Consider the following 12,587-nt stretch of genomic DNA (forward strand, 5'->3'; position numbering starts at 1 on the left):
TCGTCTTTAAATGTGTTGCTGTGTCTTTATGCAATTGCAATCCGAAAATTTCCAACGGAACACGTTTAAGTAAATATGGTCAAATGAATTTGCGTTTACCTTGTCTGGAATAAACAAAAAGAAACAAACTGATGTGTTAGAAAGGTACAACTGAAGTGGTTTGGGGTTAGCAGTGGTTAGCATGTACCTGCTATCTGGGGAGAGGGATCCTTCAGACGACATGCCGTGGTAAGGGGAGGGGGTGAGCCTGGCATCGGGTCGAAATTCTTTATCGTAGGCCAGAACGTTCCATTCCTGACGCCTGTTACGAGCCTTACGCACCTGCGGGGCGAAACAACAGGAAAGAAAAATACAACTGGTAAAATCTATGCTTTCTTCTTTCTTTTGGTATAAGATAAAAGATGACTGAGCATACTTTTTGCAATCTATTATTTTAAACAAAAAATTATCATAAGTTCCCCAACCTTATAATCAATTGAATATTTGTTAAAAGAATCAAAAACAAACAAAAAAAAAGAAAAACTCAAAGAGCATGTAAATGTATTTCATGACAATATAATTATAAGTCTCACAAAATTAGCTTTTGTAATAACTTCACAACCTTGTCATTGAAATGGGTCAATGTGTGGGCCTTGCAGGGCCTCAAAAAAAAAACTCAGCAAAAGGTCCACTCCCAGGAAAATGACTAACTAATGTAACTTTTTTTTTTTTTTTTTAAAAGTATTTCTTTTTTTACATTTTTGTTAAAACTGTTACCACAACGTGAAACAGAAAATCTGTGAAAACAAATCACAACTGTGCTGAAGCACCTCCTCCCTGAGCTACTTCAGTAATCTGGTAAAATGCACCACTCTCGATCAAAAACAACCAATTATAGCCAGGAGCTGGGTCTTATTGCTGTCGATAGACCTTGTGTACGCGCTGCTCAATGTGCTAATAACCACCTATTCACCATCACTGGTGGACATGTAATCTAACATTAGTATTGTTGACATGCTCTGATATTGGGAAGAAGCTACAGAGTAGCAGAGAGCAAGTGGGGGGGGGGGCAAGAGTAAGGAGTGAACGGCGTGTACACGAGCATGATTGGCAGTGCTAAGACCCTCCTCCTGGCTCTGATTGGTTGCTTCTTATTAACACCGGGAGAAGGGAGAGAAACTAGATTTTTTCACAGATTATCAGTCTCATACTATGCCATCACGACATAGTGGCAGCTACAACAAATATGTAAACAAATCTATATTTTTTTATAGATGTTACATATCGAATATTTAAATGTATCAAGAGCAAGCGGTTACCAACCTTTTTCACCTCTCTGCTTGGGTCTTCCACCTGCCGCTGCTGCTCCTGTGGAGGATACACAGACAAACAGGAGTGGAAAGGACCTCAGTCATTAGCTACTGGCTCTTTGTTTGCAGAAGGAAAGTGATCTGGACCCCTTTTTACCATCACACTGAACCAAACACACACACACACACACACCCACTGGTCTACTCACTACCCAGTTCACTACTGTGAAACACGGACTATCACACAACGGACGACGGAGCCAAAAATGGGTGGGAATACAACAAACCAACCAAAATCAAACACAGGAGGTCAGAGAGAGAGGGGTGAGATGGTGAGATAAGGTGACGGTATACACACAGACACACACAACGGCGGGAGTTCATAGGGGTGTGTGTGTAGATTTAGTTTTTTCATACAGTGAGGACTTTGTTTTAGTGCTGTTTCTAAAGTACAAGGTGTATGTAAGACTTCCTTTTTCAGAGGTGAGTGTATAATGTGTTTTAATGGAGAGTGAGGGCAGGAAGTGAGGGGCGTTGGGGTGGTGGTAGCGGTAGGGGGGTTAGGGGTCTGGGTCGCCTTACAGAGATGGACAGGGGGCTCCTGGGTGGGGCCTGTCTGGAGTGGGGCCTGTCGGGGTGGGCCGGACAGCCCTATGGAAACATGGGAGAAAGACAAGCTGGTGCATTAGACTGAGCAGAGGAAGAGGAAAGAGGAAGGGGATGCGCATCTTCCAAGGCCAGCAAGCTATAGACAACTGAGAGAAAGGAAGGAGCAGGCGCTGAGGGAATAAAGTAGAGTGATGTCTCAGGCAGCCTGCTGCAGCTTTTTCCATCCTCTTACACCTGTTGTTTTTTCTTAAGTGAACGCTTGATGTAAGGTTCAAAATTTTATAAATGAGTATATTTAGAAGGAAGGGAACAGAAAAATATGAAATAAGCATTAAATTCAACACCAATATTGACAAAAGGCAGCAAATGCATACAGCAGCAGCTGTTCTGGGATCTGAATGGAAGGATTTCTTTTTTTTGTTAGACTAAATCAAAGTAATATACTATTAATCGTCAGCTGTGAAAAGGCTTCAAACAACAAGTCCATGCAACTTCTTCCAATTCACTGGAAGTGGCTCATAATTAAATCAGTTTTTTTTATTTATTATTATTTATTTCCAGTTTTCAAAACAATGAATGACAGATTTAAATAATTATTTTGCAGGTCATTTATTTATTGTAATTTGGCCCTTTTTTGTTTTCATACAAAACAGCCGTTTAATTGAGTATGCTTAAAAGTGAGGTGTGTGATTGGAAACCAAAGTATTTGAATCAACTCTACCAATTCTGCCAAGTAAAGTAAGCAGACACATGTCTAATGGTTGTTGATGGCTAGAAAATGCATATCATTTAGGTGCAACTTGCTAACTACAATAATCAGAATAATAATCAGTGATCAAATATATTAGATCCTGTATGTAAAACTTTGAACCTAGTGGTAAATCTACATTAAATTTGAACTTGAGCATCTACTCATTTTTTAAAGCTAATTGAAGTTTGTAGTATAATAATGTAGTATAGGAATAACAGCTTATAATAAAACATTAAGATATAGTAACAAATTTGCTCTTGTCTCAATTTCAATGACTATAAGCAGTTATTTAAGTTTTCAAAATCTCTGATTATATCTTGTCACTAAGTATCCCGCAGCTGCTGCTGCATTCAACAGAGCAAAGCTAAATGGTGAAAACATTAAGATAGGAAAGCATCAACTTAAATAACAAAAGAACATGACACAAGTCAGCAAAATAGAACAGATAAGCAAATTAAAGCAGAGGATGACCTTATTTCTTGTAACTTTTCTAAAACACACTCTCCTCCAGCTCCACACTGACACACCAGCTGTACGTTCACAACAAAAATACAGCTTCACATGCAAATGCACTCCCTATGGAAACGGATGCCTACCTTCTGCCGCCTCTTTTCTTTGCGTTTGTCCTCGGTGGCCTGCAGCATCTTCTCCTTCCACAGGTTGAAGAAGTAGGAGGAATCAGTGTAGAACTTCAGCGCATCCTTCTTGTCATCCCTTGCAGAGGTAAATAGAGGAGCAGAGGTGAAAAAGTAAGCAACAGATAAGAAAGAAAAGAGAGCAGACACATCATTTGCTGGAATTAGGCCGACTCCAAATGTAACCCACCTATAGGGGCTGAGGATATTCAGCGGCGGGGGCTTGTCACAGCGGTGGTACATTTCCACCACAGGATTGGGCACAGACGTCCTGGAGACCACCTGCTGGTCTTGAATGGTACTGCTCTTAAATGCTTTTCTCATGTTGATGTCCTGGAGGGAGACTGAAAGACCAGAGGATGTTTCAACTTAGCTGTTTTGAGAAGTTCTGCACAGAAATACCTTTTTATGTCTTAAAGGCGGAATAGATTAGCAGCTAGATCCTGTTAAAACACTACTGTCTGGTCATCTGAACCTTGCTTTCAAATTTTACAGGAAAAAGGACAATTTATGGTTTCAGAATTGTCTGACAACTCCGATAATTACTTATCAGGGTTCTACACTCTGGCATGTGACTACTACTGATGAAACCTAATGTTTTAATAAAATCCAAGATAAACAACAAGTGACCACAAAAGAGCTCCTACTATGGTGGAACCTATTATTGTATACACTTTTTAAGTATGATCAGTTTCTACTTCTATCTAGTTGCAAAGACTGCAACTTTACCTTCAGCCCACACTAGGAATTGATTTTCTTTACACTGTCATAAACAAGGAACATTTTTTGAAATACATTTATCTTTTACAGCTACAAATACAACAATCTGATTGGAATTTTGATACCACACAACTGGAAAATGATCATATATATATATATATATATATATATATATATATATATGTATATCCATCCATCCATTTTCTGTTCACCCTTTGTCCCTAATGGGGTTGGGAGGGTTGCTGGTGCCTATCTCCAGCTACGTTCCAGGCGGGAGGCGGGGTACACCCTGGACAGGTCGCCAGTCTGTCGCAGGGCAACACAAAGACATACAGGACAAACAACCATGAACACACACACACACCCCTAGGGAGAATTTAGATAGACCAATTAACCTAACAGTCATGTTTTTGGACTGTGGGAGGAAGCCGGAGTACCCGGAGAGAACCCACGCATGCACAGGGAGAACATGCAAACTCCATGCAGAAAGACCCCGGCCGGGAATCGAACCCAGGACCTTCTTGCTGCAAGGCAACAGTGCTACCAACTGCGCCACTGTGCAGCTATATATATATATATATATATATATATATATATATATATATATATATATATATATATATATATATATATATATATATATATATATATATATATATATATATATATATATATATATAGAGAGAGAGAGAGAGAGAGAGAGAGAGAGAGAGAGAGACAGTCCAGCACATAACAGCAGGGTGCAAGATACTGGCAGGGAAAGCGTACATGGAACGACATAACCAAGTTGCAGGCATAGTGTACAGAAACATCTGTGCAGAATATGGACTGGAAACCCTGAGATCAAAGTGGGAAACACCCCCAAAGGTGACGGAGAACGCCAGAGCTAGATCCTGTGGGACTTCCAGATCCAGACAGACAAAATGGTAATGGTGAACCAACCAGACATTGTCGTAGTGGATAAACAACAGAGGAAAGCCGTTGTGGTAGATGTAGCAATACCAAGCGACTGCAACATCAGGAAAAAGGAGCACGAGAAACTAGAGAAATACCAGGGCCTCAGGGAGGAACTGGAGAGGGCCTGGAAGGTGAAGACCACAGTGGTGCCTGTGGTCATCGGGGCCCTCGGGGCAGTCACCCCCAAACTGGACCAATGGCTACAACAGATCCCAGGAACAACATCAGACATCTCAGTCCAGAAATGTGCAGTCCTTGGCACACCCAAGATACTGCGCAGAACCCTCAAGCTCCCAGGCCTCTGGTAGAGGACCCGAGCTCAGAGGATAAGAACCACCCACCACCCGCGGTGGGTGAGAAGGGAATTTTTTATATATATATATATACACACACACACACACATTTTTACAAATTAAAATTTTCAAGTGTGGTGGCATGCGTTCAGTAATCTGAAACTATCTTTTGTGGAACCATCAACAAAATTTGCAAGATTTTATTTTGGACTTTTTAAAAACATTTTTACAATCAAACAGTCAAACAAGGTGAAGAGTTTCTTGGAAGATCAACCTTTTAGGTCTTGCCACATGTTGTCAGTTTGATTTAGGTCTGGAATCTGTCTATTCTCACATTCATACTAAACATGATCCTAAACACACACAGAGAGCTGGATAATAACAGAAGCATCTGCACTGTGTTGTTTGCATACGCCACAGAAACAGAAATAGCAATGATGTGTGTTTGTGCGTGTGTGTGTAAGCATGCGTAAAATTTAATTTTTGACATACTTTTTGTGGTTACCAGATGTAAGAAAAAGTGTGTCCCCATAGGCATGCTAAAAGTCCTACTGGTATCATAAACCACAAATACGCGCATGTGTGTGTGCGCGTATCATTCCTTTAATACTGTAAGAGGTTTAAGCATCTTCCATATGGCAGAACACGTAGTCACACACATGGGTGCGATCAGCTGATACCAACCCAGCATATAATAAGGTTAAGCCACAAACGGTGTAACATATGTCCTGGTCAGTGATTTACTGAAGGATCATTTATGTGTACAGAGGCTGACAGAACAGTTAGACTCTGAATGCAGTGACTTCCTCCTTAAAAACTAAAAGGCAAAGGGTTGTTTGATTCATATGTAAGTTTGCAGTGAAAGCACTGTACCGTCTGAACAGTGTTTGATCATTGCCTCCTAAGCCTCTGTCCCTGTGGCCAAATGAATAATCCACTGCTGTAAGAAGCCAATGAAACTTTGAATCAGACTCACCTTAAAAGAGACTTGACCTACTCTTCCAGCAAACTTATTTTATTCCTCACTGTGTACTCTCTTTTTCTTCATCCCTCTAGGTTCTGCAGGATATTCCTTTTTGCACATCCTTGCAAATAATCTAAATACAGTTGATAACCAGAGTAATGAGATAAAACAGAGAGTGAGGGCCTCTGTACAGGTCTAGAATCTACATAAGTGTTTTACCAATCTTCTGAACATTTACATTGCAGTAGGTGAAAGAGAAGAATGTATTACTGATTTTTTTTTAAAACATTCTCTGAGCCAGTAAAAGATATCTGGGGTTTGCACTTATATTTTGCTGGTTCACAAAATGTTTTATTCTGTAATATAAAAAAATGCAAAAATGGTTATTAATAGTTTCTATGAGATTGCTCTAGAGCTCTTTTAGCCTGCTTTGTGTCAGACAGGTCTGATTAGATGATTCTTGATTCTACATGTCTAAATGTGTCAAGGAGAATTCAATCCTGTTGTTTTTAGTCCTTTATTATAACAGTTTTCTGTTGATCAGAAATATTCAAGTGTGTAAAATAAAGCAAAAACAGATCATATTTTTAAATTTAATACTTTTTAAAACCTATTAAATGAGCTGGTCACTGTTGAAAATAAAAAATAAATACATTTTAAATTGTTCTGAATTAGTTTGAGGTATTTTTTTTGCAGAATTTATTTTCTTTTTTTCATTGTGCCGTTTTACCACTCGAAAAAAAGATAAGACATAAGAAGATTAACAAGAAGATTAGCATAAGTCTTTCAAATTTTCCCTTTTCATTAGCATTTTTATTACTGTTTGCCTGCCTTGGGAAAGAGCACACAAACACACCTTGCTAGTTAAAAATATCTGCTCAATCAGCCTCCACTTTTTTTAGAAACAGAAATTGATGTCTTTGTTTTAGAATTTGAAATAAAATACAAATTAATCTAAAGCATTTGACCTTTTAAAGGAGTGCTAGTAACTGAGGGAGGTGCTGTATGTGAAAGAACAGTGAGCCAAGCATTTGTTTCTCAATACTTGTCAAAAAATATTCTCAATAATACTAAGGTGATAAAGCTCGTGGGTTTGTATTACTTACTATCTCAGGGTACAATAATTTGAGGAATCAATTGTTCCTTCTATGGCTTAAACCTGATACCATCTATGATAACCTAGTTAAAGTGAACGTGACATAATAGTTTTACTTGTTACATAACAGAGAGACATGTCAAGTGTTTTTGCCTTTTCTCGACTAAGCACCATTCTTTTATTCTTCTTTTCTTACAAGATACTCAGATTTCTCCTTACCAAATTTTCTATCTTTACAATATATATTCTTTTTTTATGATATTTTTACTCTTTTTTTCCCCCATTTCACATACCCCCCTCCTTCCTCCTCGACTAGAGAGAAGCCATCAGTGTCGCCATTTTACAAATAAGATGGACAGACTGAAATAGAGAAATGAAATGAAAGACAGGAGAAAATGACTGAGCAGAAGTAGTAAAAGCTAAAAAAGTGAAAGGTTTGTGAATCATGACTTCTGTAATGGAGAACTAAAAAATGAGTATCAAGAGGGCAGAGGAATGATTGCGAGTGGGAGGACAAGGGAGAGAGGAGATGAAAAACTAAGCAAGTGAGGAGGAGGTGGAAGAGGAAGAATGGGAGAGGGATAAAAGGGTGTGACGAAAGACTGCTGAGGTTTTTCTTTTCATCTCCGTCTGCGCTGCTGTGACGCTGAATGTCTGAGGCTGCTGTGCTGCAGAATGACTCGGCAGAACCAGCAAGGATGGAAAAAAGAGAGAGGAGAGGAATAGAGCGAGAAAAGAGGATCATGAATATGAAATAGATGGGGAAAATGAGAACTAAACATGGGGAGAGAAGGAAAGTGGGGTAAAAGAGAAAAAACCTGAGCTAAAAAGATAGGAGGTATGAACACGATGTGGCTTCTTTCAGTCACTCATCAAAAAGGTTAATGACAACAAAACATGGTATTTAAGTAAGCTACAAATCTGTTGATCTTCTAAACTCTGGGAATGGCCACAAAAAAACTGTGATTTACCGAATACTTGCACTTATCTGCAGTCTGAATGATCATTTTAAAGTTTTAAACAAGTAGAATAATGAGTATACAATGACAGTTTTTAATAAAAGGTTCAAATCCTGACCTGGGCTCTGTCTAAACTGCCTTTAGGTATGAGTGTGTGTGTGAATGGTTGTTTGTCCAGTGGGCCTCTGTAGGTGCCTTTCCATTGACCATAAAATTGCTCAATTTGGCACATCGAAAATAAATTTGCATAATGAAAACAAGTCAATCTTCAAAAAACAAATTATTTGATCAAACGTTTTGGCGCTAGGATGAGGTGTTATTATGGAAAATTAGTTTAGTTTGGCGCAAACCATGAAGACAACAGGAAGGAGTTTGAGGATCATGGTGCAGAATGATTTTTAATGACTTATCGCATGAACAAACTTAATCCCTTCTGATTTTATGTGGGTTTCTTATTTAATGGAAACACCGCAATTGCAAAATTGTGTTTTTTTTACATGAACTGAATAACAAATTTTTGTGCACATTTATAATGGAAACACAGCTTGTGTATGACCTGCTATGGACTAATCCATTGTGCACCCCGCCTCTCGACCAATAACTGCCATAGATGGGCAGAATTAGATAACTGTAAATGTTATAGGTTGGTTTCCAGACTTTAGGGCTTGGCAGAAAGCTAGAAAATGTCAATCTTACAAAATGTACCTACAAAGATATTAAATCAAACATCTGAGAATTAAATATGAATTCATATAACTGACTATTGGAGACAATATGAAGCTAAATGGCTGAGAGTCTGACTCACTAATAACCAACCAGAAGCTCTAGTTAAGCACACAAACACAGCTAAAGAAAAAGGTTCATCTTAGCGAGTTCACGCCAGCACTCTTGGGATATGGAGACACACAGACATCACATGAGAAGGAAGCATAATATAGACAAATGTCATAAAAAAAACAGACAGATTGTTTACATGCACTAAGCAGACATGTACTTTTTGTGATACTCCCCAAGGGACGAGGCAGAACGCCAAACCGTAGCATCTGAGAATTACTCTGGCAAATAAATGTTCCCCTTAAATCAAACTATCTACCTTGACTTTTTATGTGAGTAGAGAAGGATATGTATAGATTTTATGGTCATTAATGTGAGTTTTAGGGTGTCTAAGTAAAACTATGTATGCAAACTTTATGACATGGTAATCTTTTGACACCAACAGTCCAGAAGCTTCTGGGCTTAATCTGGATCATATTCATGTCAAAAATCATGTGTGTGATCCTAGCATCGAATTCATTGCCATCAGAATGCGCCCTTACTGTCTCTCAAGGGAATTTACATTCCCCTTCTGGTATAGCCGACGCTGCCTGTGACGTCATTAATTAATTATTATTATCTATTTTTAATTTTTGTTGTGTGCTATCCTGGGACAAACAAAATCCCCCACCCTTCGGGGGCCAAGAAAGCATTATTATCTTATCTTAAAAGTCAATTCTTTTGTACTGTATATAATAATGTAAGAGCTCTTTTATGCATGAAGCATTGCTATAAGACTAGTTAGAGGACAAAGCACAAACACACATGTACCTATAAACAAAGAAAAGACAGATAAAGCATAAATTGCAAATCACAATATACCAACACTCACATTAACACACACAAGCATAGAAACAATCCCTTTGTTCAAAACAACACACAAAAGATGAATCACAGATGTACACATGTGGCTGCTTGGATACCACTGTATTTCTGCGGAAGAATGACCTTTCCAGAGTCAGACACACACACACACACACACATGCACACACACATACCTTCCTCCACAGTGGAGTCGAGCTGAGTGACTTTCACAGCCAGCTGGTCCACTCTCTCCTGCAGGCTGCTCATCCTCAGGTAGAAGCTGTTGGCTTCATTGAACAGTTCTCCAAAAATGTCCTCAGCATGGCGACCTAGGCAGCAGCGCAAAGACCCCGGTGTGGTTAGATTTGATTTGTGTCATTCACATCCTTAAAATGCCAACAGCTTTTATTATTCACCGAGATCAATCCCCCCCACTCACCAGAACTGCAGCATCTACAAACACATCCGTCATAAAATATTTAAAAGTAAACGTTGTTCCATCTCGACAAATGAACTGCACAAGGACTTCTGTTAAATAGAATTCTGTTGCAGACAATTCCAACAGTGTAGAAAGGCAACGCTGGCCGCCCTTCCTTAGTTCTGGTCTTGATAAGATGGAGACCTGTATAGACATCTTTTGTTTGTCCTGTTTTGACAGGAAACCATTTATTCTTAGCAGCACTTTGAGGTGGTAAAAGGCTGTGTTAGTAAGACTTTCAGATATAACATAAAAGTGGCACAGGTATGGAGCCCTGAGGAACCCCATATGTTATCTTTGTTTACTCAGTCTCAGAATTTCCACAAATTCTGCCAAATAAGATCTGACCCGATGTGGCACAATTCTGCTGAGTTTTTAAGTTTACTAAATAAATTATTAACTATGTCGACAGCAGCAATGAGATCTAACAATCCCAACTCACAGGTTTTAAAACCAGCACTGTTGAGACGGATGTCATTTGAAGTTTCACCCATAATCTCACAGTAAGATGGAAGATTGTTTCAAAAGAAGAAGAAAAGAGAAATACATTTGTTGATTATCTACTTTTTCTATTAACTTATCTGAAAATGCACAAGCATATAAAGAAAAAAAGAACAAAGAAGCCTGTCGTCTGTCTCTGCAGGAAAGGCTGTGAATCCCGTCAGACTGAAAACTAAAAAAACCTTAATGTCTCTATAAAACCATGACAGGAAGAGAGAGAGAGATGCAAATGCAAACTAAACCAGATTTCAATGCACAAACAGACATCTATTCCTCCCCTTTTTTTTCTGTCCCCACCGCTCAATTTACGTCTGACAGACGCAGCAGAGGCAGCGCCTTTAGTCACCCAGAGTGAGCTGTCACAGATTTAATTTAGCACATAACTGTTAAACACATTTAGATAGCCATTTTGCCCTGCATATATCAACTGAGTCATTTGGGTGGAGATTAATATTCACATAAAGTTTTGTCCTTGCTGGTATATGAACTATTCACGTTTCTAATGAGTTGTTTAAAGTGAGATATTTCAAAAGCAGACTAGAGACTGCGCTTTATGGCTTTATTAACCAAAGGTGTAATTGACTGGAAGCATCTTTGGTGTTGAAATTGACCAAGTAAATGATTTTAACCTTGTTACTGTAAGTGAGAATTACTTTCTATTGGAGATTAGAAGAAAAACTATCAAAACTTAAGTAAATATTATGCAATATTACTCACTCAGGCTGCCCAGCTGTTTGATGATGGCTGCCAGTGTGCTGTTGGTGACACACTCCAGTTCACTGGTCACCCCATCTGGCAGCGCCCCGCGGCACAAGTGCCGGGGTTCAATATTCCTCTTCACCAGCGGCATGTTGCTCTACACCTGCAGAAACAACAAAAAAGAGCTGAAAACGCCATGTTTTTAAAATTTATTTAACTTTCCACTTCGCTGATTTATGGTTACCATCTGTTTTCTGAAACTTGGAGCTTTCGTACCTCCCAGGGAATAGTTACTGAATATCCAAATAGTAAGATGGATGCAAATATACCAACAACATTTCTGGGAAATAATAAGGATGGGGGTGAGGGGAGGAATGACTTGATGTTGATTTGTGAGGCCTGATGGAAACGGAGGTGTCATGTCCACCGTGGGGCGCAGTCACTCATCGTGCTGTCTAATGCCAGAGCGCCTCGCGTGAGCCAGAAACTAAATGAGCCAGAAAGAATTTTATAAATGGAGCAAATGAGCTTGAAACTGGGCAGAGAGACCCGAAGGGTCCTGACAGGGAGACAGAGAAACTAGACGAGGCAGGATGAGTAAGGATCAGGGGTGCTACTAGAAATAAAGCTTCTCTGGGGCCCAAAACCACCCAACTGCCAGGACTGAAATGAATCTTTGAACCTTAAAACCCTAGTATGAACTTCCCAGCTAAAAAAACCTTCTGGTTTATCTTAAAATACGTTTAAATGCCATCCAAATGTTTTTATTTCAATCATTTGATTCAAATAATCAAGCATGTTCACTGCAAAAACACAAAATCTTACCAAGTGTTTTTGGTAGATTGTAGTGGAAATATCTTAGCACACTTGAAATAAGAAAAACTAGCTGACGAATAACTTTTAAGCAAGATGTAGAAGCTTGTTTTATGTCAATAATTCTTTAATATTGACTGTTATTGTGATATTGTTTTTTACTGATAAGACATTTTCTCTATGTAACAAGTAAAATAATCTGCCAG

The 12,587-nt window shown here is 38.9% G+C and overlaps 1 protein-coding gene across 4 annotated transcripts in view; it reads right to left on the reverse strand.

Moving 5' to 3' along the window:
• The window catches only part of LOC102230109 (wiskott-Aldrich syndrome protein family member 3-like), a 37,122-nt gene that overhangs the window by 6,972 nt on the left and 17,563 nt on the right, over nt 1–12,587 (reverse strand). For 3 of the 4 annotated variants that reach the window (XM_023346452.1, XM_023346453.1, XM_023346455.1), the window contains 7 exons: nt 11,587–11,731; nt 10,085–10,219; nt 3,475–3,628; nt 3,246–3,363; nt 1,872–1,940; nt 1,303–1,347; nt 188–321 (listed from right to left, as the gene is read on the reverse strand). In XM_023346452.1, coding sequence (XP_023202220.1) covers nt 188–321; nt 1,303–1,347; nt 1,872–1,940; nt 3,246–3,363; nt 3,475–3,628; nt 10,085–10,219; nt 11,587–11,719 — 788 coding nt within the window. In that variant the 5' untranslated portion in view covers nt 11,720–11,731. The remainder of the gene's footprint in view (nt 1–187; nt 322–1,302; nt 1,348–1,871; nt 1,941–3,245; nt 3,364–3,474; nt 3,629–10,084; nt 10,220–11,586; nt 11,732–12,587) is intronic. The other variant, XM_023346456.1, reaches the window with a different exon arrangement.

Source organism: Xiphophorus maculatus, chromosome 14 (genome assembly GCF_002775205.1).
Source record: "Xiphophorus maculatus strain JP 163 A chromosome 14, X_maculatus-5.0-male, whole genome shotgun sequence".
In the NCBI taxonomy this organism is placed as follows: domain Eukaryota; kingdom Metazoa; phylum Chordata; class Actinopteri; order Cyprinodontiformes; family Poeciliidae; genus Xiphophorus; species Xiphophorus maculatus.